We start from the raw sequence: 24,579 nt of genomic DNA, 5'->3' as shown, positions 1-24,579 counted from the left end.
AGGGGAAGTACTGACCTCCCTGGTTTTTGGATGAGGGTGCTGTTTAGCTTGTATTTTATTTCAAAAGAACATGTAAATCATGTTCTTTCTGATCTCTGTCAAATCCATGGGATGGCTTTTTGTTTCACAGAAAGACATGTTTCAGTGTTTTGATTTCTGAAGAGCCTTTTTCTAAATCCTGTCACATGTCAGAAAAATGACGGAAAGAAGCCTGGGAAGAATGATCTGCTGACACAGCGCAGGCAGGTTTTTTAAGTTGTCTGAGTGTTTAGATGGATGTTACAGAAGAGCTGAGGTTGGATTCCTTCAGGAAGAGCCCCTCCTCGCTGTAGCACAGCCTGTCTTTGCTTGGTTACTGCTGTGCTTGGACAGGTGGCTTGGACAGGTACACTCTTGCCTGGATAAGGAGCTGGCTGGAGAGCTGGGCCCAGAGAGTGGCTGTGAATGGAGCTGAATGCAGCTGGAGACCTGTCACCAGTGCTGCTCCCCAGGGCTCGGTGCTCTGCAGTGTCTTTATTGACGGCCTGGGTGAGGGCATGGAGTGCGCCTCAGTGAGTTGGCAGATGACATCGAGTTGGCTGGAAGTGTGGATCTGCCTTTTGGGCAGCGAGGCCCTGCAGAGGGATCTGGACAGGCTGAAGCCAATGGGACGAGGTTCAACAAGGCCAAGCGCCGGGTCCTGCGCTTTGGCCACAACAACCCCAGGCAGCGCTGCAGGACTGGGGCAGAGTGGCTGGAAGACCGTGCAGAAGAAACAGGCCTGGGGTGTTGGGTCAGCACTGGGCTGAACGTGAGCCAGCACTGTGCCCGGGTGGCCAAGAAGGCCAATGGCAGCCTGGCTTGCATTAGAAATGGCGTCATCAGCCAGAGCAGGGCAGTGACTGTCCCCTGTACTCAGCTCCGGTGAGGCCGCACCTCGAGTGCTGCGTCCAGTTTTGGGCCCTCACTGCAGGAAAGACATTGAGGCCCTGGAGCGGGTTCAGAGAAGGGCGACAAAGCTGTGAGGGGTCTGGAGCACCAATCTTATGAGGAGTGGCTGAAGGAGCTGGGATTGTTCAGTGTGAGAAGAGGAGGCTCAGAGGAGGAGGCCTCACTGCTCTCTGTAACTGCCTGCAGGGAGGTTGTGGTGAGCTGAGGTCGGCTCTTGTCTCCTGTAACAGTGATAGAACAGAGGCAATGGCTTCAAGCTGCTCCAGGGGAGATTTAGGCTGGATGTTAGGAAATACTGGGGTGGTCAGGCACTGCAATGGGCTGCCCAGGGAGGCGGTGGAGTCACCAACCCTGGAGGTGTTCAAGGAACGTTTGCATTTTGTGTTGAGGGACATGGTTTGGTGAGAGCTATTGGTGATGGGTGGATGGTTGGGCTGGATGATCTTGTAGGTCCTTTCTAACCTTGGTGTTTCTGTGACTCTGTTTAAAGGAAAATCTGTGGCGTTTCCTGGACACGCAGGTTTAGTGCAGTGTCTTCCAGCAGGAAGTTTGCAGGAAGCAAGCTGCAAGTGTCCCTTATAGCTCAGTGTTACCTTCCCAGAATGAGGTGCTGGAGAAGCTGCAGAGATGAGGTCTTAACAAAAGAACTATGAGGGTCTGTTGTTGATCTGCTCTTGCCTAAACTGCCTTCACATTTCCATATTCTCTTTTCTTTGTGTCTCTCTGTCTCCTGCTAGCCTAAAATTTGTGAAGCCATTAGCCTGGGTCACCCAGACAGCCTGCCTCACCAGTTCTACCTCACTTACAAATATTGACATGTCATTTGTATTTCTGCTAGGTTAGAGAACCTGCGTCTAAGAAAGCCTCTCCGGAGGAAGCTATTGAAATGAAACTGCTGGAAAAGGACAAAGAAGGAGTTGTGAACTCACAGCTGCAGTGGCAGCTTAATCTTTTAGCTCATGTGGAATCCCTGCAAGATGAAGTCATACACAGGATGGATTTCATTGAGAAGGAGCTAGACGGTAAGTAGCATTTTTCTATTAAAAAAAACCCTGCATTTTGTTCAAAAAAAGATCTGTCTGTAGATTTACTTCTGCAGACCTACAGAGTGATGAGCGTTAAGCTGTGAGATGGACTGCATTGAGTAATAGAAAGCAGACACTTGTGGTGCTTGGAAGGTTTGAAAACAAAATTGAAGATCAAATTAATACCATGAAGAATTTAATTTGAATAAAAAATCCTGCTTGCATACTTGAATACTTGCATCAGATGATGTACTGGAATGTTTTTCATGTCTTGTTTTTGTTGTCATTTTCCATAGTGCTTCTGTGTCTCCAAGCTTTGCTGTTCTTTGGGGCTTGCTGGCTGTTCTGCCCTCTTCTGTATGGCCTCTCCAATGTTCTCCTAGTCTATTGCAGACAGTTCTCCTTTCTCTTTTATTGAAGGGTGTGGGCAGAAGGGACACGCTCTCCTTGACCTCACTCTTCTGACCAGTTTACTGCCTTATTTTTCACATCCCTCACCAAGTGCAGTTCCATCTGTGCCTTGGCTTTGCTCATCCTATCTCTGTTCATCCAGACAACATCCCTCTGCTCTGCCCAGCACGCCTCCCTGCTTCCTCTGCCTGCACATTTCCTTCTTACCCCTCACTTTGAGCAGTGTGTCCCTGCTCAGCCTGCTGGTTTCCTGCCTCCTCTGCCTGATTCCTTACCCTGGGGGATGGAGAGCTGTTGTGTTCTCAGGCTGGCGTCCTTAAGAGGTGCCAGCTCTGCTTGGCTCCTCTGCCCCTGAGGACAGCTTCCTAGGGGATTTCATCCAATAATTCTTTAACCAGCTGGAAGCTGGATCTTCTGAAGTTCAGGGCCCTGTCTTTACTTCTTGCCAGGCCCATACTCCTTGATCTTGAATTCCCTCACACCATGATTGCTGCACCGCAGACAAACTCTGATCTGAACCTCACTAATGATTTATTTTACACTGGTGAGCACCGGTTCTCTTAGTGCTTCAGCACTGGTTGGTCTGTCCAATACCTGCACCAGCAGGTTGTCCTACACGCAGCCCAGGAGTCTCCTGGATTGCTTGCAGCCCACTGTGCTGCTGTCCCAGCAGAGGCACTGGGTGGTTGAAATCTCTCATTGGGATGAGAGACTGAAAAAGTGTGATGCCTATTTTAGCTGGAGCAAGAAGGCTTCATCCTCAGGCTCCATCTGATCAGGTGCCCACAGTTGACCCAACTGCCAGATGCCCTTTGAGCTCCTGGTTTTTAACCCACAAACTCTTGACCCGAGCATGGCTGTTCCTCAGAGGCAGCCCTTTGCAGTCTGCCCACCTCTTAGCATGGAGGGCGGCTCGCTGGCCCCTCCTGCCCTGCCTTTCTCTTAAAGCTTGTAGCCCTCCATCTTGGTGCTCCAGCTGTGCAGTTTCTTGCACCACATTTCTGCGATAGCAGTTCTGCCACTGCTTTCTGACTGTGCCAGCACTTCCAACCCCTCCTGCTCTGGGTGCTCCTTGATTTCAGGCCCCTCCTTGCACACCACCTCTCCTGCTTCCTGCAGAAGGTGTCTGTCTGCACCGATTTCTGGAGCCGATGGTCTCAGAGACTGCAGTTCTTTATATTACCAGTCAGTTCTTTTAAGATCCCATCATAAGGCATTCCAATAGTATGATCTTCCTAGCACCACGTGGTGTCGTCTCTCGCTACTTTCTCCTGGGAACATCTGGGTTTTGTCCTTTAAAACTTCCCTTCAACGTTGAATTGGTTGTTTAGTATCAAAAGCTCTTCCTAATGATGGATAGCAGGAGTCGCTCTGTGGCATCTCAGCGCTGTTACATCTGTGCCTGCGTTTCTCAAGGTTGATGCTGGATGTAAAGAACTCGTTCTGTGGCTCAGAGCAACCTATGTGGGAACTGAAGGAATGTCCCTTCTGTTTCTCTTGGCAGTTCTGGAGAGCTGGCTGGATTACACGGGGGAGTTGGAGCCACCCGAGCCACTCGCCCGCCTCCCGCAGCTCAAGCACTGCATAAAGCAGCTGATCACGGACCTCAGCAAGGTGCAGCAGATCGCACTGTGCTGCTCCACGTGAGACCAGGGAGTGCTGGGACTGCAAAAAGCACGGCGTCGGGCGTCCGGCTGGAGAGCTGTGTGTATTTAAGTGAGGTTAGCATGCTGGTTGCATGTGGTGCAGATTGACTTCAGGGATTTGCAAAGAGGCGCTGCTCAAAGAACGGCCAGAAGGTTATTTTATCTCCTGATTCCGGGGCTGTTGGGAATGGAGGAGGTTAATACTGTTGTCTTCAAAGGTTGGGTGTTGGTTGATTAAATTATACTCAAATTTTCACTCCTTACAAGTTGCTCATGAAGAGGTAGACTTCTCGTGATTAAACTGACTAAAGCTGTGCCACTGAAGAACAGAGTTCTAAGAGCCAAAAATGTTCAGTTGACAGAGGTTGTAAATAACTCCGCATAGTTTCAGTGACTTGTGTCATGTTTTATTCCTTCTGGTTTATGCGTAATGCACACTGTATTTAATCATTAGGAAATGTTATAACGTTTTTCAGACCTAGTAAGTATGCATGCCTGGCTCCCAGCTTTGGGCTGCCACGTGGAGGGCGGCCAGGAGCCCAGGCAGCGCCTGGCACAGCAGGCAGCGCAGCAGAAGCGCCGTGCGCTGCACTCACATTTGGGATGAATGGCTGTTCTGGGTTCTGACCTTGTCTCTCTCACAGTGCTGGGGCTGAGCTGCCTGCCCTGCTGCTCTGCAGGGGGAGGAGGGGCTGCAGAGGGCGTCGTGTGGCCTTTCCCTTTGTTAATAGTCGCCATTCCGGTTCTATTTTGAAGTGTAGACTTTTTTCAGCACTCGGGACGTGTTCACTGTAAAGACTTACCATGAATGTGCGGTTTTGGGAATCAGTTTGTTTTATATTTGTGTAAATAAAGCCTCGAGATCTATGCATGAGGTGCTGTCCTGAGAGGCACTGAGTGGGTTGTTATCTTAACAGTGTGTGTTTGCGAGTTCCCTTTCCTGCTTACGTTTTGGTGTCCTGGTCTGTGTTACTCTGTGAAGCAAGGTGAAGATGCTGTGTGGATTCAGGTGCGTTGTGCAGTCCTTGAGGCAGTGCTGTTCTGTCAGAGGCATCAGGAGCCTTTCTGCTGTGGATCAGCGCTCCAGCAGCAGCACTGCAGCTTTGCTTTCCTTCCTGCCACAGCTGGGGTCACTGTACAGAACGGCGAGGGTGTTTTCCCATGGAGAGGGCATCCTAAAAGAGCTGCACTGTGTGACGGTGCTGCCGAGGGTGGATTGAAGCTGCACTGAGCCCATCGTGCTCACTTACTGCAAATGGTAATGATTTACTGTGGAAACTCCTACAGTAATAATTGCAACATTATCTACACAGGGAATGTTCTAATCAGTCCCTGCAGAAGGTGAGGTAACAGGGCTTCTCCGGGTAGTTGCTGCAGCTTTGTGCAAGGAGTCATTCAGGGAGTAATTGTCTCTGTTTCATAGCACGGCTGGTACACGATGAGCACAACACACGTACAGCAGAAAGATGAACTGCTCTGTAACACAGAATAAGGCTTATGTGGCATTGAGGATCCGCTTCACCCTTTGAAGATGGGTGCAGTGCTGGGCTGCCGCACTGCTGCTGTGAGCCCCAGCTCCCGGGTGCCATGGGGCAGGGCAGCCCAGCAGTGCAGTGCAGGCAGGAAGGGGGCTGTGGGGAGAAGGGCCAGGAAGGGGAACCTGTGAGACCTGCAGCAGGTGCTTCCACGGGGTTGGTGGGTGAGCATCGTGCAGCACACGGCTGTGCTGGGAGGCTGGGAGCAGCTCCTGAGCTGGCGGCTCTGCTCGGAGCTGAGCTGCTTGCTGTGCCTCGGCTGCGCTTTCACTCAGGGCAGTGCTGAGGAGACGGGGGAGAAAGGGCTGTTCTGAGGGGTGGGAGGCGGCAGAGCCTGAGCTGGTTCTCCTGTAGTGCAGCCAGAAGCCCTCGCAGGTAAAGGCTGGAAGTATTTATTTAAACTAGACTAGCGTTTCTCATGTTCAGGAAAGGTTCTTTATTGTGCTTTGGATTCATTTTGTCCCTGTTTCTGTAAGTTTCCGCATTGTTATTTCGTAGCCTGGGCCGGCCGTGGCATCTGGCAGGTCACCTTTGTGTTCTTTGAATCACTGGTAAGTGAATGCAACGTGGAGCCTTGATGAAATGAGCAAACATTGCACTGTGGATACGTATTTGTCTTTGTTTATGCACTATTAGAACTGAGGGCGCTGTATATAGGATTTTGCTTTGGAGCAATATTTGCAAAACTTGAAAACTTCTGTATCTTGGTGTTTGGAATAAATAAATAGGTTTTTGTTGGTTAAGTCTTAGCAATGTCTTTGTTTCAATTAACGACTCAATAAAATAACTGTGGTTTTCTTTGTGTCTGTGGTCAAAACCACTCAAACGGCATCTGGGAAGCCTGCTGCCGCTGTGTGGATGATGAGCTGTGTAGCGACGGCTCCTTGGCCTGCAGCATTCCTTTCGTGTATTTAAAATCCAGGGGGACGGGGGAGATGAGATCTGGGTGATGGGAGCAGAAGGGGGCAGAGCTGAGCGGGGCCTGAGGAAACCCCTGCCTGGGCTGCACCTGGGGAACCGAGAGTGCGCGGGGGCTGCGTGAGCCCAGCAGTGAGACATGAAAATGGGGAGAGCGGAGCGTGGCGGGGGCAGGAAGTGGGTCGGGTGCTGCCACAGCAGCCTCTGTGAGCTCTGAAAAAGGGTAGAGCAGAGGTTTCCAGGCCCCGTGCCGCTGCTGTGTGCAATGGGGGGCTGCTGTCAGCTGTGGCGCTGCGCTGATGTGTTTACAGCATTGCTGGGTTTGGTGTGGCACTGCCGCGCTGTCCCTGCTCCCAAGTGGTCCTCGAGTTGGGTTGGTCCTCCAACCTAACTTTGGTTAAAGCAAAGGCTGCCCGAGCTGCAGGGCTGCTCTGTGTGCCTCAGCGCGGTGGTGCTGAATTTACCCCCCTGTAACCTTTAATTAAGAGATTGCAAACGGGTGCTGCTGTGTGCCCTGCGTGATCCTGTTTAATGGGTGAGTTAAAGCTTTAAACGTGTCTGTGGGGTGAGGTAAGGGCGGCTTCCTGCCTCTGCTGTGGGGCAGGGCTGCTCCAGTCATGTTGAGGGGCTCTTGGGGCCCAGGTTCTGTGCTGCATGGAGGCCCACGTGTGCTGTGGGGCCTGGAGCTTGTGGGGCCGAGCCTCTGCATGGGTTCAGCCCCAGCCCTGGGCTCTGTCCCAGTTCCTGCAGAAGCTGCACCGCTGTCAGCGTGGCTACCGCCAGCCATGTGCCCTCACTGCAGGGCTGCAGCCTGTGCCCTCTGAGTGCTGCTCAGGGCCCAGCAGCCCACGGTGGGGCAGGCGTGGGTGCCCATCCCCGGGCTGTGGCGGCTGCGTCCTCAGCTGCTCTTCGCCCCCTTCCCCACAGGGCTGGTCTCTGTATCCACGCCATCGGTCAGCAGCAGGTAGGAGCTGATGGCTTCCCGCAGGCCCAGGCTGATGGGGGAGTCCTCCTCTCCCTCCCCCGGAGGTGGCACAGCCTCTGAGAGCAGGACGGAGCTGTGGGGAGGACGGGGTGGTCAGTGAGCAGCGCCCAGCCCCAGGGGGACCGCAGCCCCCACAGACGGCTGCCCCCACCTGTCAATCTTGTCCCAGTTGAGCGTTGGCTTCTTCACCACGGCGGGCCGGACCAGGGCAGGCACTGCCTTTGCCGCCTCCGTGACACAGGGCTCCCTGAGGGTGCAGCACAGACCCTCCCCGCACTCTGCGTGGGGACGGCAGCGTCAGCACAGTGCTGCACCAACCTGCAGGCACATGCAGGCGCTGGCCCCGGGCCGATCTCTGCTGCTCCTTACCGCTGTAGTGGTCCACGAGGTCGTGCAGGCTGGGGAAGGTGAGGCGGGGCGAGATGTAGAGCCAGCCGTTCTCCAGGCAGTGGATGCGGTAATGTGTGACTGCATCCCATGAGGCGAGCTCAGTGCGCCGCACTGACAGTGAGAAACCACCTGCGGGGTGTGCGGGGTGCGGGGCTGAGCTGCCTGCAGCCCCACTCAGCCTTCGGCTCCAACAGCCTCGCTTTTATCAGTGGGAGCACCCACAGCTCGGGGATGTGGGGCTGCCAGGATGGGCACTGTCCAGTGCTCCCCTCCCGCAGCACCAGGATGGCAGCAGTGTGAGTGCTGCGTGGCAGAGCTGCCAGGAGAAGGGCTCAGCCTGGGGGTGCCCAGCTGTGTCCCCTCGTAGTTGCTGTGGGGCTCTGTGCCACAAGCAGGGCCCCTTTCATCTCTGAGGCTGAGCCTCCCCGCTTAACCAGCGGCTGCAGGAAGCTGGTTTGTTGGTTCGTCGGGGCCCTTTGGTAGAGGAAGAGGTGCAGCACAGAGCAGAGCAGTGGCAGCAGGAAGCGGCTGAGCAGGTCAATCCAATGCCACCCGGTGTGGTGGCAGAGCAGCCTCGCTCTGGGCCTGGCTCTTGGCACATGGTGTGGAGGGTCTGGGAAACTCCTTATGCTGAGGAAGGGGCGCAGGGATGGGCCCTGGCAGGAGCTTGCACGGGTTCTGGGGTGTTTTCAGGGGCCCAGCTCTGTCCCGTGTGCAGCAGTGCTGCTGGATGCTTCTGTCTTGTCCTGTCCCACTCCATCCCAAGGATCCTGCCTGTGCCCCATTCCACTCGCCCTGTGGCTTCCCATCCCCAGCCCTGCAGGCCATGCTCACCTCTCCGGGTCTGGCTCTCACGGATCAGGAAGGCTCCGCTGTGGTTGCCTGGCAGCAGCAGCAGCTCCTCCGCTTTCTCCCGACTCACGCCCTCGTACAGCCACCTGCACGGCAGCGGGCAGTGGCAGAGCTGATGCACCTTCTGTCCCAGGGATGGGGACAGAGACAGGGACAGGCGGCCCCGCGGAAATGCCCGTGGGCTGTGTGGCACCGGGATTCAAGTATGGGGCATTGGGACTGGGACACCGTTGTCACATCCCCAAGCTCAGCTCTGATGCCAGCAATGGGCCTGGAGGCGCAGGTGCAGCAGCTGCGGTTTGTCCTTGGGACAAGCCAGGAGTTTGGGGTGTCCCGGCTGAGCCCCCCACGTGTCGCCCTGGGCTGACACCCACCTGTGCCGCACTTTGGCCACGCAGCTGCTGGGGATGAGGCACTCTTTGCCAGACACCTGGGATGCCACCAGCCACCACTCCCCATCCCTGCAGGGAAGGGGGACACAATGTCCTGCGGGCAGGGGATCCCTACGGACTCGGGGATGGGTGCCAGCAGGGCCCGCTGGGTGCAGGACTTACTCAGAGAGGACGCGGATCTGCTCGCCCATTCTCAGCACAGCAGTCGCGCCCGTCCCGGAGGGGAAATCACACAGGGCGAGAGCCTGGAATCCGCCCGGGGCTGCCTGTGTGGGAAGTGGGGACGGCGCGGGGACGGCGGCCAATGGTGCGGCGCTGAGCGGCTTCTCCCGGCTGGGCAGGATCCCCATCCCTCGCCGCACTGCGGGGTCAGCACGCAGTCCCGGCCCCCGCCTGTGGGCCCCACCGGCTGGAAGGGAAGGACGGAGCCCGGCCCGGCCCCGGCCGCGTCCGTGGCGGAGGGCAGAGGGGCCTGGACCCGCAGCCACACACACCACGGTGCCCACATCGGGCTGAGGGCTGCGGGCTCCCATCCCAGACGCTGCGGCGTCAGCGTCCCATCCCCGGCACAGCGGCTCCGAGCCGGGCGGGGCAGGGGAGCCCCGGGACGGGGCCGAGCTCCCCCGGGAGTCCTTCGAGGAAACGGCCTCGGCCCCGGTACGATCCCTGGGGAGCTGCGGCCGCGGCGGGCGGGGGGCTCTGGGGACGGGCGGCCCACGTTGCCACCCCACGCCGTCCCGGGATCCCCTGGAAGTTGGGCCGCCCGGTGCTCCGAGCCGCCGGCGCCGAGGGGAGCGGGGCTCCTGCGCTTCCCTTCTCCGCGCAGCACCGCACGTGGGCTTCTTGCCCGTGGGGAGGCACGGCCAGAGCCTCTCCGTGACCCGACCCCGCGATCTGAGCCCGCACTTCCCGCTGTCACCCACCCAGGATCACCCGCCTACCTGCCGCTCACGGCCGCCTCCATCGCGCCGGGCTCCTCGGGGCCGGGCGGGCGCCGAGCATCCCGGCGTTCGGACGCGGGGCTGCGACCGGCCGCAGCGGTGCGAAGCGAAGAGGCCGGGCTCTTCCAGGCGGCTGCGGCGCTTCCTGTGCCGGTTGCAGCGCGGCGCCGCGCCGTTCTCCTTTTCGCTCGGAGCCGCCGCGCAGCGCAGCCCCGCCGTGTGCGGGAGGGCCGGCGGCCGCCGCTGGGACGGCGCTACGGAACGGCGCGACCGCGGGCAAAGCGCAAACGGGTCCCGCTGCCCCCGGCGCCGCTCTCTGCCCCGGCCGCGCTCACATCCGCCGGTTGTGCTCTGACAGTTTCTGGTCAATCGCAAACCGCCGTGTCGGTGTGAAATGCGCACGGAAAAAGAACGGCGCGGATACGAAAGCGGCCGCTGCTCGGCCTCGCGCCCCCGGAGGGCTTTGGGCTTCGCTTCGCTCCGCTCCGCTTGGTCAGAGCCGGTGCAGCGCCGGCGGCACGCGGGCCGGGCTGAGGGCTGAGCGCTGAGCGGGTGCGGCAGCGCGGCGCGTCTCCGGTGCCGTGAGCGGAGCGGCAGCTGGAGGCAGAGGGAGCCGCGGGGCGGTCCAGGACGCAGCCTCAGGTCCGGCGGAGGAGAAGGGCCCCGCACCCACCCACCTCTATCGGTTCCCCACGGAGTTACGATAACAGATGCGTTGGGGGGAAGAAGCTGCTGCGGTCACTCCAGCTTCCTCCTTGAAGCCGCCACCGGAGTCGCTGCCGTGTCTCGAAAGCCCCCGTGGCCAGACGTCCTTCCCCACCTCCCGCCCGGGGCTGCGGCGCTCGCACGGCTTGAATCAGAAGGAAAAGCGCCCATCAGCGCCCACACGGAGCGTCCCGGGCGGCATCGCCCCCGCTGTTCTGCTGCCCCCGTCACGGAGCGCTGCCCGGCGGCGCAGGGCGAAGCGGCACGGCCCGGGATCCACCGCGCAGCCCTGCGGAGCCCCGGCAGAGCCGTGCCCTTCAGCAGCCACGGCAGCGAAGCTCCCTTCTTCCTCATCTCCCTTTCAAAATGCCGAAATCCTCCCATCCGTTCGCTCTCCCGGGCTCCATCCCACCAGCACCACGCACAGCTCCGCAGTGCGGTTCTTTCCTTTAGCTCATTTAATGCTGTGTTTGTGTTCCCTTCAGTCTGTATTTTCATGTGGGATCTCGGGGAGGAATCACTTCTACGTGCCGCTGCCCTCGGTGCAGCACCCGGCAGCGATGCCTGCTGCAACTCCTCTTACACAGTGGGCACTTGCAATCAGCAGGGATGAATTTTTTTTCACCTGGCACCCAAAGGTTCGGCCTGCCCTCCCCCGACCAGACCTCACACTCACCCTGCCGGGCAGCTCCTGCTGTTTCTCACCTTTCAGACACTTTGTACTTCTGGAAAACACTGCATCTCAGTGGGAGTTCCCCACGTGTGAACCGGAGCCCACCCCAGGCAGAGCCGCGGCACCGGGACCAACCTGAGACCAAAAGCTTCACCGCTTCTCAGCCCCAGGTGCTCCCCGTGAGCACAAGCAGGCTGTCATCTTGAGAGCAGAAACTGGATCTGAGAAGCAGAAGATGAACGGCTGTTCTCAGCACCGCTCCGTGCGCACCTGGCTGGATGCACACAGTTACAGAGCCAGCAGGGCTTCCCCTGCGTTCTGCAGCACCCCCTGCTTTGTCCCGGCAGGAACTGCCGAGCAGGACAGACAGCCGCAGCACTCGCTGCCTTTGGAGGCAACTTCGGGTGGCAAACCATCAGCTGGAAGATCAGAGGCAGAGCTGGAAGCTCCTCTGTGCACTCAGGCACAAACCCGCAGCGATGCCTGCAGACACCCCTGCCTGAGGACAGCCCCCAGGACTGCCCTGCCAGGCCGGGCTGTGCCTCACAGCTGCAGTGCAGGCCCTGCCAAGAGAAACACGGTGAGCAGGCAGGGTAACAATGAAACTCAGTTATAGCTTTATTTAATAACCGGTACAAAGTCCCCCTCAGGCAGAGCCTCCCGGTCCCATTCCCTACCTGAAATGGAGCAGAACATGAGCGTGAGCCTCGGGGGAGCTGCCTCCCAGTGAGTCAGGACTGCTCACCTGCTAAGCACAGATGTTTTGCTCGTCTATCGAGACCTGCAGCATCCTGACCACTCATCCCTTTTCACCCATTAACAGCCAGACCCTGGCACACAGCAGCATTTCCTTCTTGCTCTCAGTGACCCAGACAGATGCAGAAAGGCAGCAGAACTGCGAATTCCACAAATACAATGAACAGTACCTGCACAAAGGCATTCACTGCTCAACTGCTGGCCTGAGTCACACAGACACGGCCCATGGCAGTCACTGCCATTCACTGGCATTGCCTGAGCCTCAGTGAAGTCCCTGTGCAGACACGCTGCCTGGGGACGGCAGCATTGAGAGGCAGAATTGGCAGTGCAGGAGATAGGGGATCTCTGGATGGCGAGGGGCACTGCTGCCCATTCCACAACCTACTTGATGCTAAAGATCCCCCCTGTGCCAGGGCAGAACAGTGACTGTGCCTTAACTGCACTCGGGTCCCTGCAGGAAGGGCAGCCTGGAGGCCAGAGCTGCTGCACTTTAATCCCTTGTACTCTGATGAATAGTGCACCTCAGTTAGTGTTCACTTGTTAATTGCTTTGCCCTTTCAGGAGGCTCCGGTAAGAAATCACTCTGCTCCTTCTTAACACACACACAGAGATGAGACCACGACAGTATTTCTGACCGTTGGTTTTCCCACAGCTGCTTGGCACGCCCCGAGTCCTGGAACACAAAGACCTCCTGGTGGGCTCCGTGCTCCAGGCACAGCTCTGCCTCCAGCACCTCGAGCGTCACAGCATCATGGCCTTGCTTTCCCGTGTCCCACAGATGCCATTCCGACTGCACCACAAGGGTCCTTTAGCAGAAGCACAACTAGAAAGCAATTCTAAAACCTCACAAAGCCACAGAAATTATATATAAATGAACAGGGGAGACAATGGCTGTCATCTGCATTGATATACAGCACAGACAGGAGATGGTATCAGCATGTACAGTAACGTGATTTACTAAGACTGCAGAATGTTAAACGGGTTGTAAAGAGGCTCCGATACCAAGGGCATACAGAAAGGACCAAAGTAATGCCAAGTACAGACTACTAAGGAGGTGGCAGCTCAGATGGGCATGCACAAGTTAGAGAGAACAGTTAATGCCACGTTGTATGAAATGCTAGATTCTGAGTGGGTTCAGTGGGGCGAGTGGAATTGTCTGAATCCAGAAGAAGGACTCCTGCTTAACAGGACACTTCCATGGTTTGAGGTGCATCCTGGAGATCAATTCCGTCTGGGGTTCCAGCACTGCCTTCACCGTGGTTGCTAGCATGAGACCGGCTGCGGATGCTCTCCCCAGAGCCCACGCTAGAAGAGGAGTGAGTACGTGAGCGCATCAGCCTGGTCATACTGGCTGCTGGTACTGCAAGAGAGAACAAGAGCAGGACTTACAAAGGGAGGAAGCTCGCAGACTCAGAGCAAGTACCGTGGTCACCAAGTATGTGCTGCTGGGTAAGCGCAGGAAGAGCTGTACCCTCAGGAAGAAAACCCACTCCTCACTGCCAAAACGAAGTCTTTGCACGTCTAAAGCAAGATGTTTAAGGCCCAATTTCAAAAGGTCCAAGGTGAGCGAATGCCAGAAATGTAACTGATCATTTGCAGGTGCAGTCATAGTGAGTGTGTGCAAACCAAGGCAGCTGTTGTACAAGTGACCTTTTGAAAGTCAGTCTTGTCACTCTTGAAAACCACAGAACTGAAATCATGCAACAGTCAACAAAATACAAATGAAAGGTGAGAAACCATAGCAAACACGCTGTACGATGGATCAGCCTAGCCCAGAGCAGGCCAGCAGGACATGCTGAGACGGAGCAGTGCACCCGAAGGATCATTCAACTCAGTACACAGACTTGGGCCAAGGCAGATGCACAGTTGAAGGTACCTGACTCAGTGCTTAGGTGGCTGAGCTGCACATAAGGGACTGGAAACAACACGAGACAAGGAAAGGGACGAATACAGGAAAGAGCCAATTAGTTGCAGAGCGTGACTACAGCTGCACTGCTCCTGGGATCCCCGGCTGCTTTCCCTTCCACTCCCAGCTCACACTGCGCTGCAGCTCCCGCTACTTGAGAACACAGCTGCTAACGAGCACCTCATCAAAAATGTACCTGGCCCAAATCTCCCTGGTGATGTTAGCTGGAAGCTGCAGTGCACTTGGTGACCTCACCTTCCCACCACTGAACACACAACTGCACAGTAGAGACAGAATTTTCCTGAGGTGGGGAAACTGCAATATTATTCTGCAGTTCTCAATACTGGACAGAAATTCTTGCCTCTCCTGGCGTTGATGGCATCAGATTCCAGCTATGAGCAAGGCTTTACTTTCCATCTACAGTGTCAGCATGGATACGTCCAACCACTTCAGCCAATGTGCAGAAGAAACAAGAAAGGCTGTCAGAGAGTTGGTCCATGCAGCTGCAGAGGTGACAAGCTGCTGAGCTTTTGCTCTGCTCTCAGGAGAGGACCTGCTGGCCCATGCTTAGCACTCCTGCACAATCTTGCCAACCAAAGCTGGTAAAACAGCTCTGGGACTAGCTACGAATTCCAGAAGTAGAAAATGACCACTTATCCTTCCCCTGTGCTACACATCCTATTGGCAAGAGATCTGACTCCCAAAGTGCTGCTGACATCCCTGCTCTGATGACAGCACTTGCTGACTCTATTAGCACTAGGAGCACAAGAGACTTGAACGTGGAAATGTTCTCAAGCTTGTGAGATTAACGGGCCTTTTTCACACTGCATCTTCCTCTAAAGGGCCAGGGCTTCTGGACAGGCTCGGAGAACACGATTGTCCCAGTGTGCTCATGCCAGCTACACACAGCACTAGGGAAAAGGACCGTTCTCTTTCAGCCTGACACCCACGAGCTGGCCAAGAATCTCTGGCCACATGGAGGCCAATAGGAGCACCACAGTACCATGCTCAGAGGTTACTAGCCATGGGAACCAACCCTCCTGTAACTCCAGCTTTTGAAGGTCTACCGTCAGCAGACAGGACCTTCTAGCCCCAGCCCCTGGCAGGCAAGGCAGAGCTGTGCCAAGGGGCCTGCAATGGAGGCAGAGTTGACTGAATGCACCAAGCTCTTCTCCTGAGAGCCTCACTCTCTGGAATACCAAGGGCAAGTGAACTCAGGACACAATGTCTTCTGTCTCCATGCACGGGGAGGAGCCACAGGGCAGAACTCTCACATACCCATCACAAGCATGAGGCTGTGCTAACTCCTTCTCCTTTGGAGAAGGCGGCACGGAAGATTTCTGAAGATCTGCTGTCCTTGCAAGCACACTTCTCTGAACTACAACAAACATAGATTTACAACATTTCATCAACACCAGCAACCACCCAAAAAGGGTGGTGCGGATTAAACACACATCAGGGAACAATCCTGGCTTGCTAACTCGTTAGCAGTAGTTGATTTTCCAGCATGGATGGATGTCCTGGCAACCACACTAACTTATGAGTGGGGACACAGATGCCAATGGGCTCAGATGGACCAAAAACGCTGAGCTCCCCTCAGAATAAACCCACTCCAAACCAGAAAACTGTGTTTGCCACTTACTGTAGCCCATTCCCTGCACAAAGTACTTGAAGGCTTCAGTCAGCTTGCCAGGCTGTGGAAACAGGAAGGGAGGCATTAGTGTGAGCAAAGTGAAGGGCCTGGAACAAATCAAATCCCACGGGAAAGCTGGGAGGCGTTTCTCACCTGAACCACTTGGGGCAGTCCTCCGCAGTCAGCCATCTGCAGGGGAAACAAAAGGACCCTGAGTCTCCGTCCTGCCCCAGCTGCAGGACTGGGCCAGCACTGCCACCCCACCCACCGGGCTGCACTGCCACACTGGGCACTTTTTTAACATTTCACCTCTAAAGCCAAAGCAATTCCCGGCGGCACTTCTGGGGGCTCGCTGCTGAAGAAACTCAGCATCCTGGGTGCTGCACTACCATGCAATCTCAGCCCATACTCTAGAAGCTGAGGAGTAACCCAGCATCTGCTCCTCCTGCTGCTCTTCCCACATCTGGTGTGTTACAATTCTGAGGGACTACAGGTGAAGATGGGGTGGACTGGTAGAAAGCTATAAAAAGGGGTGATGCTGCTGGCAGTGAGCAGGGTCGAGGCAGGGCACCTCTGCTAATTCTCATTAGATTAGTAGGGAACCGGGGATCCCCTGATGACAAACTCTTTTCTCCTGAGTCTGTCTCCATCCAGGGGAAGAACACAGCTCTAAGTGATTGTCCAGAAACCTCCTGAAGCTAAACACGTGGAAGGCAAACACATAAGTGGAGCTGGCTCAGCAAAAAAAAAAATCAACAAACGTCTTTTTGCAGGCTGGGATGATTCAGGAATAGCACTCACCTTCAGAAGGGTAGTTTTGGTTGGGTCAAGACGTGAATTGCATTCAACCTAAAATAAATGGAGGAAAGAGGTATATAATACAACAGGAAACTCAAAGAGTCAGACGAAAAGCGTGGGGCAGCTGTACCACCAGAGGCAAAGGATTTCTACAGCAGCAGAAGCTTCTCCAGAGCCAGAAAGGACTGACCATGAAAGAAGATAGCAGGTAGGAAAGGAACAGTGAATGAAGATGCAGGGAGGAAAGGCAGGTCTTCTAATCCAAGTGGACCTTGTGGCAATAGAACATGAGTGTTGAGGGAGATGGGGATGTGAATTAATGGGAAAGCATCCCCAACATCTGACTCCCCTGGGCTCTGACAGCAAGACTGGGAGAGAAACAGACTTCTGAACTGTGCAGCACGAAAGGAGATCACAATTCTCCAGCCAGGCAAGGAGGCCACGGCCACCTCTTTTGTGTAGTCCTGCTGTCAACAGAGAATAGGTAGGGACCTATAGGAACAGCAGCTCTAGAGCAGGAGGTCCAGAAGACCATAGGGTCTGTCAGCTGTAGCTGGGAAGCAGTGAGAATCCTCAGGGATATCATGCCAGCGAAGTCAAAACTTTGAGAAAGTCTCTGATTTCTGTACATTCCAGACTGGTGAAAAGGCAGGAGGCCATGAGGAAAGGGTCCTGAATCAGTTCTCCATGCACAACTCTCAGGTCCGAGCTACTGCTTTAGAAAATTCCTACATTCTTCCAAGTTCCTTAAGGAAACTTCTCCTCTTCAGCAAGCCCCTGGCCTCCACACTCCTAAAGGGCACCACAGCCCCTGTGCACTGGGCCATGCCACATCTTGTGTATTGTAATTGTGCTGGGAGGGAAGTGGTTATTGGTGTCTATAGAGATAACAACAGGAAGGAGAAGCTGCTGGCTGTTCGTTTCCCTGTGACATGGTGCTCTTGCAGAGCTCTACGTTACCTGCCACAACAGAGTCACAACGGCTTCTCTTTAAACCTCAAGTACCCTCAGTATAACAGCAGGAGAACAGCAACTCATGAATCGAAAACTGAACTCCAGGCAGCACCCTGGAAGTCTCAGGGAAACATACAAGTTCCTGAAAGGGGTCTCCAATGCTTGCTAAGCACGACACATGGGGCACAAGTACTCTTATTACTCAGATCCTCAGATCAGAGCTGCTCTGCAGGGCTGTCAGGTCTCCCCAGCCTCAGCTCTCACCAATGGCTGACAGTTCTCAATAGATGGGGGGAGAAAAAAGAGCTTTGGACAAAGAGAGACTTTCTGTGGCTAATTCTGGGCAAGTTGAAAGCTCTGCTGGGTAAGACTGTTTGCTAAATATTCCCTGGGTTAAATGTTATGTTTGTGAGTACGTACCACTGCTTCCACGGCAGGCGAGTTGTCACCAACCACTAGCAAGGCAGGGCACCTGGAAAAACCCCAAACAGAAACATGTTACCTACACTGATTCCAAGGGACCTCTGAGATGGCTGAGGTCTGCGTACCAACAGCCTTATGCAACGTTAACAATGCTAAGCAAAATCCCTGCATGTCAACACATCACAGCTTTTTATTTTCACCCAACCCTCCTCCATGGCTTGCACATCCCCTCCATGCACACCAACTATCACTGCTGCTGCACACGTGCTAAAAGATGGACCCAGGGCTGGTAGAAGCACCCTCCCAGACAGCAGAGGGAGTGTGCCTCTGGAGTGAATGTCTGAAAGTTAGCAGTTTAAGAACAACCCAACACCCAACAGAGTGCATTGCCTCTGAGGCTATCTACTGGTCTGCTCTGTATTTTGGTTCAGATTTATGAAAGAAACATAAAAGATGCTGAGAACTTATATTGAAAAACATGATACTAAAGCCTCTGTTGACAAATCTGTGATTTCATGTTCATTTTTGGTACATGCTGTAATTCAAGAAGAGTAATTAACATTCAATGTGCAAAACATACGCAGGAGGCCACTGATCAAGGGGCTGTAAGTTTACACGTGTATTATTCATTCACAGATGAGAAAGGGTTGGGTTAGAGACCCCAATGGACCAGATGGCAGAACTTACACTAAGAGTACCAGGCCTCAGATCCAGCTGAGAACCTCCACCGGCTGGGAACCCGAGGGCCTATAAGCCAGTCTATAAGCAAAGGGACCTCAGCTTTCACAGGAAACGTGCCTCCAGATCCCTGTGAGTCACTTCAGAGGGCAGTGCTCTGTGGTGTACAGCTGCCTGCATGGCAGAGCAGGGACTAAGCAGGGAAATCCACCTCTTTCAGGTTAACCAAGATTTAGAGGGTTTGGCTGTGGATGCCTAAGACATCTGCTGGGACTGATAGGAGCAGAAGTCCACATGACAGGCCTGTGCAGCAGTCCCTAGCCCAGCCCAGGCATCCTGCCTCAGCACTGCAATTTGCAGCCTTCATGCATTCCACACACCGGAGGTGGTTTCCGCTTTTTGCTTTCTTGCTTGAAACTTGAAAATTATACATCCCCTGCACTGGCAAACACTAATTCTCCAATGTCTGCCCCTTCTCAGCTGGGCACTGCACAGAATATCTGCTCTATGACTCATGAGTCACTGCCAAGGTGGGAACTGTCACACTCTCCCATGCCTGCATTGCCACCTCTACAAGAACTGTGCAGGTAACTTTTCTGAGCAGAGCAGGGCAGGGGAAGACTGGCAGCAGCAACTGAAAACTTGCCTAATTTTTCACACAAAATAATCAAAATAATGGTTCAGCAAATACAGTGACTGCTGGGTGGATATGTTACTCCTCCAACCCCACATTCTGGGGAATCTCATCATGTTCTTCCTGAAAGGGCTTCCAGACACCTCTCTGCCTCTCTGGCTGACAGCACTGCAACAAAGCTTGTGACTGTCCTCCCAGCACTTGGGCTAGAGGGGCTCTTGCTAAGAAACAGCAACACCTTTTCTGTTGAAGGAGCTGCATGTAACTAACCAGGCTGATTAACAGTAACTCACTTGAGTGTTTTTGCTGTATTTTCATTGACACCAATCACTGGTCTCTCAATTTCCAGGTCTCTGCGACTGCAAGACAAAGCAGAACAATGCATGAGATCAGCAGAGGCTTACAGTCAAGACATTCAAAAAACAACCATGCATGCTGGCTCCAGCACCCTGGTGACAGAAAACCACTCCCTGTGTCGCACCATGAGCGCAAGCCCCAGTAGCCACTGCCAGAAAATGGGATCTGTGGCAAATTTGCTGTATGCCTTGAGAGAAGACCCAAAGGGGTCTGAAAGGGCCTTCCAGGTATGAGACTGAGCTTGGCCCCAGACTACAGCTGAAGGGCTACACTTAGGACATAGCTTCCCACAGAAGAATATCAGCAGAATAATATATATGGTAACAAATCTACTGAGCAGGATGGGTATAGGAGCAGTACTGAACCCAGCAGACAAATAAGTATCCTGTACCTGTTGTATGAGGTGAGGAACAGCTGAAGGTTATCTTGGTTAATGTCCTGTGCGATATGAAGCCGGTACGTTTGGATCAAATCTAGATTTGCCTGCAGCTCCTCCTGTGTAAAAGCAAAAGAACAAAAAGATAAGGAACACATCTTTTTTTCACATGTAAAAATAATTCATAAGAAATTATGTTCATAAAAATACTGCAGCATCGAACTGTCTCCATACACGCTGCTCAGTGATGGTCAACAGCCCACCGGACAGTGGCTGCAGGCTGCACCGTATCTTGGTCACATCGAGTGGAAATGAATGCTAAGTGCAGTGTGTTGGTAACGTGACTGTACTTTCACAAATGGCAGCACACGTGCTGCTGCAGGTGTATAAAGGTTTCTTCAGATGGTTTAAACCAGCTCCTAAGCCTCAGCAATGCTTATAAAGGTACCAATCATTCTGCTTTGGGAAGGTTTTCCACATGTTTAATGTTAAAGAAGAAAAGCTTTAGAGGTAAGTGCCAACACTGAGACCAAAGGAGAATTAATCCAACACCCAGCTCAGTGAAGAAATTGCATTCCAATGTGAGGGGAAGGTGTGGGATGCAGGGAAACACTAACGTAATGAAGGGATGAGAAAAGCATGTGCTCAAAGCAGGAGGAAGCCAACTGCCTCCCTTCACTGCCAATGTGTGACATAACAGGGTCTTCATGTCAAGGATTAACTTGCTGCAGGTCATATGCTGTGCACATGAGGCATGGATCCTTTCCATTTCCCTGCAATGTTGCTGACTGGGAGTCAGCAAACCCCAGACAGAAGGCATCGTTGTAGCTGAAGTCTTCCAAAAAGGCTATTTTGACTCTGCTGAAATTGAAGGGGAAGGAAATGCAGCAGTTCTGGACACACGCCATAACCCCTGTCAATCCCAGTCAAACTGTCCTCTGCCTACAGCCCAAACTCCTTCACAATGGCTACAGAGAACTGTTTGCCACGTGTTCCTGCAGACACTTCCCTGGGCAGCACAAAGGAAGATGCTGTGCAGCGCTGGCAGTGTGGGGCACTACTTTCTTTGCCGCACCTGGAGTCTGGAGACAGCCAAGTCAGTGCAATTGGGAGGATGCACCTGCTCCACTCAGCATGCAAAACCCTGATGCAAGCTTGCCACATAGAGAAGATAACACTGTCTGTGGCAACCCTTATTTGATGGACCAGGGCTTCTTCAGAGCACGAACATCCAGAAGTCAGAGGTACATGTGAGGGACCCCCCATGCAGGGGCAACATCAACACCTGTTGGTTACTTACATGTCCAAAGTGATGTGCCAAGACAATATCCACTATGTTGGTTGTCCAGCCTGAAAACTGAAGAGTGAGAATGAATGAGGGAGAGCACTGGAAAATGCTGTTTCATTACAACTTTCTAAGCAGCTCTGCAGAGTAAAGAAAATAACAAAGAAAACTTTTCAAGGGATATGAGAAACAAATGCCTGAGGTTTGGGATGGACCCACACGGCTCCACAGAACCACACAGCAGACAACTCTCCAGAAATGTGGGAACTTTAAACAGCTTCAGGTAGCTAGAATAACAGAATTATTAAATGAGTTGCTCAAACTCAGCTAGATGAATCCTGACAGCACAAGTACTAAATCAGAGGAAAGATCAGTGCTCAGAAGCAACTCATCTTCACGTAGTTTACCAGGATTACTCACTCACACATGATCACACCCACTCCTGCTTCTATGGTACAGGTCCTGCTACACCCAGACCAAGGACACAGCGTGGAAAGAAATGAGATTTTGCAGTTTTGGCCATAAAATTCCTGTACTCAGTCCTTTTCTTACTCTACCCACTGTTCATTAAGCACCGTGGAGAGAAGGTATGTAGGGGCTGGAAAATCTCACCTTGGATGCTGCCCAGTCAATCCAGCCTTTTGCACATGGATCAACATTAATAAGCACCAGTCCCTCCACCAGGTCCGGGTGGCTGAGCTGTGGGAAGAGAGCACAAGCACACTCAGAAGGAGGGCTTAAGCCACACTGGGAGGTGCATCAGCTGCAAGTTTCTTGCAAGAGGAAGGCAAGGCAAAAGACCCCTCCCCCTGCTCCAGCCTGCCATCCCAGAACCCTACAGTCTCTTTAGGAACTGCTTGTGAACACAAAACCAATCAATCCAACAGAAGGGAAAAGCTTCAAGCTCTAGGCTCACTCAAAGGCTGAAATTTTAGTGAAGCTCATGCTTTGTTCCAGTGCACAGATGAGCACCAGTGAAGCAGAAGGAAACAACTCTGCCCCTCAGAAGGCAATGGTCTGCAATCCACGTAGCATGACAAGGGCTTTCTAACACTTCACTGAGCCAGATTTTAAGTGATTTCTTTACTAAGCCTCAAAATTACACAAGATACAAAAAGTAAAGAACATCAGTGCCTTAAACTCAACTAAGCTCTCCCCTAACAAAATCCTGACTATAAGAAATAGAAAGCAGAGATTTCTTTGTAAGTGGGGCAACTGCATGTGGCTTTAAGAAGCAATTAGTGGCCTAAACCATGAGCAACTCTCTGCACTCAACAAATTCAAACAAACTTTACTGAGAATGTCACAGTTCAGTGTCTGCTTTTAGAACTGAATGATTCAGGTAAATACCAGGGCCATGTCCACTGATTTTACGTACTCACTAATACTCCATCAGGGAAAAATGTAGAAGTAAGTAACAACATAAAGGCAGTGTGCCTCTTTGCTAAAGGTAGAGTGCTAAATTCTACTCCTTTCCACTGAAAAGCACACTCGTCATCTGTGCTGATCCACAGAACATCACCAGATCAACTGTTTGGTGCCCCCAGCACTGGCAGCAGCACGCAGTAGTGCAGTCAGAGGGTATTTGTGAAGACAGCACTACCTTCAGTGTTTTGTTTACAACCAATCATTCTCAGGCTTGGCATTTCTAGCAGCCAGGATGGGCTCTGCTGTCTCAAAGACATCACGTTACTCTCTTTCCATACCTGACATAGCTTCAGTTGCTCCAATTTAACCATCTCAACACAAGAAGCTCTCACAACGCTCCCTGCACACCTACTGTAATTACTGCTACTTTGCCCATGCCCCACACGTGGTCTGTTTGATAAGTAAAGACCCCAGCTTGTATAAGCCACAAGGAATGAAGAGATACTTACTGCACACCGGCTGAGGACATATGCGCCAGCTCCCAGCCCAATCCCAATGAAGCTTTTCAAGCTGAAATACAGGCATTTTACCATTAGTAAGGCTGATCTAAGCTCACAGCTGAAGCATCCCAAAAGGCAAAGCTTTTCCCCTCCTCTGAACAGTATCCAGCTGTTCACTTATGGTTCATTTTCAAAACGACCCAGCAATGATTCAGCAGCCATAAATTGTCTCATGTGGCAGACAATGATCTCAGCATAAGAACCAGACAGAGTTACACAGGTTAGGAGGCACTCAGGCCCCCTGGGACAACTCAGTGGGCATATCAGATATTTCAAGCATCGACAGAGGGGGTGCTGGAACGGTCGCATCCAGCTGGCTCATCCTGTTTCTTTTCAGAGACTTACTTCAGGTGTGTCAGAACCGCAGGCAGCATTTCAGCCAGTTCATCCATAGTGGGATACTGGTACCTAAAAACCAAGAGAGGCTGAAATCAAAGCACCTTCAAATGCAGCTCATCAGAAGTTAGCTCCCAATTCTACCCAACGTAGGAGATTATTCTACAGTGATGCTCTAATGATAGGTCATTATTCTACAATGATACTGTAGTCCAGGAAGCAACACGGATCCCAGCTCTCAAAGCAAGACTAACAGAAAGCTCTATTTAGGCAGCCAGGCATCTGTGGGAGGGTGGACAGACAGAGGAATGCCAGCTAGACTGCAGTGTGCTGGGCTCATGCTCAAGTCAGGGACCTGGTGCCAGTGCTCACCACTAGCAAGAGCAAATAGTGGCAGGAGAATCCCTTGCATGTTTCTCTGGAAGCTTCCACATCTTCCACTTCCTCTGCTCCTGAAAGCTGCTTCCCACCATGTCCTGCCCTAGCAGTCCCAGTTGGTTTAAACTAGGTTCCACCACAGCCCAGACTGCAACCATGTCTGGAACTATAAGTGTCTCTGCAGAGCTCATACCCAGATGGGAAGGGAGGGGCTCCTTCCTGTTGGCCTGGCGCATCCACATGGCACACAGCAAAATGGTGAGTGATCTCCTGCATATCTTCAAAGTTAAAGAATGCATTGAAACAGGATTTGTCTGCAAAAGGAAAAAAAAAGACATGAGGCATTCCCTGAAGAAGTTTTACTGCCATCCAAACATCATGGCACGCACTTCCACGAGCCCAACCCCCATGCTGAGTCTGTGGGACAGGGGGTGCTGGTGACAGTGCTGCTCTGCCCCACTGACTGCACGCAGCAATGAGTCTTAGCAAAATAACTGCCACGAGTGAGGGCAGACAGGCAGACACCACCCAGCGTGCATGCCTAGGAAAATCGTGCCTTGTAGTGCTTGCGCACTCGTGGTGCATACTGAGGAGCACCTATGTGAACACAACAGCACATATGGAGTGGGATGGGGAGAAAAGAGCAGCTGAGCCCACTACAGACATTACAGCACTTCCTTAGCCTTATAGAAGAGACTTGCTCACCTCCCACTGCTCAGGGGAATGGACACCTC

The 24,579-nt window shown here is 53.3% G+C and overlaps 3 protein-coding genes across 3 annotated transcripts in view; 1 reads left to right on the top strand and 2 right to left on the bottom strand.

The window, feature by feature from the left end:
- PHF20 (PHD finger protein 20) overlaps window positions 1-4,013 on the top strand; it is a gene marked incomplete at both ends in the record, with an annotated part of 50,933 nt that extends 46,920 nt beyond the window's left edge. Inside the window, 2 exons of the mRNA XM_079543487.1 lie at window positions 1,769-1,952; window positions 3,871-4,013. Coding sequence (XP_079399613.1) covers window positions 1,769-1,952; window positions 3,871-4,013 — 327 coding nt within the window. The remainder of the gene's footprint in view (window positions 1-1,768; window positions 1,953-3,870) is intronic.
- Window positions 4,014-7,363: 3,350 nt separating this feature from the next.
- Window positions 7,364-9,434, bottom strand: SLA2 (Src like adaptor 2; the record flags this gene model as incomplete). The annotated part of the gene is made up of 6 exons (XM_079543214.1): window positions 7,364-7,523; window positions 7,602-7,728; window positions 7,820-7,969; window positions 8,675-8,778; window positions 9,067-9,153; window positions 9,247-9,434. The coding sequence occupies 6 exons, from the start codon at window positions 9,432-9,434 to the stop codon at window positions 7,364-7,366; spliced, it is 816 nt and encodes a 271-aa protein (XP_079399340.1).
- Window positions 9,435-13,340: 3,906 nt separating this feature from the next.
- The window catches only part of NDRG3 (NDRG family member 3), a gene marked incomplete at both ends in the record, with an annotated part of 29,764 nt that continues 18,525 nt past the window's right edge, over window positions 13,341-24,579 (bottom strand). The window contains 12 exons of the mRNA XM_079543461.1: window positions 13,341-13,519; window positions 15,708-15,759; window positions 15,852-15,887; window positions 16,500-16,547; window positions 17,871-17,922; window positions 19,479-19,544; window positions 19,934-20,037; window positions 21,219-21,275; window positions 21,816-21,902; window positions 23,081-23,141; window positions 23,477-23,539; window positions 24,039-24,159. Of these exons, the coding sequence (XP_079399587.1) occupies window positions 13,341-13,519; window positions 15,708-15,759; window positions 15,852-15,887; window positions 16,500-16,547; window positions 17,871-17,922; window positions 19,479-19,544; window positions 19,934-20,037; window positions 21,219-21,275; window positions 21,816-21,902; window positions 23,081-23,141; window positions 23,477-23,539; window positions 24,039-24,159 (926 nt within the window). The remainder of the gene's footprint in view (window positions 13,520-15,707; window positions 15,760-15,851; window positions 15,888-16,499; window positions 16,548-17,870; window positions 17,923-19,478; window positions 19,545-19,933; window positions 20,038-21,218; window positions 21,276-21,815; window positions 21,903-23,080; window positions 23,142-23,476; window positions 23,540-24,038; window positions 24,160-24,579) is intronic.

This window comes from Tetrao urogallus (genome assembly GCF_951394365.1).
Source record: "Tetrao urogallus genome assembly, chromosome: 16".
NCBI classification, from domain to species: Eukaryota; Metazoa; Chordata; class Aves; order Galliformes; family Phasianidae; genus Tetrao; species Tetrao urogallus.
The sequence above is the reverse complement of the archived record's forward strand: the minus strand, read 5'-3'. Positions and strand labels throughout refer to the sequence as shown.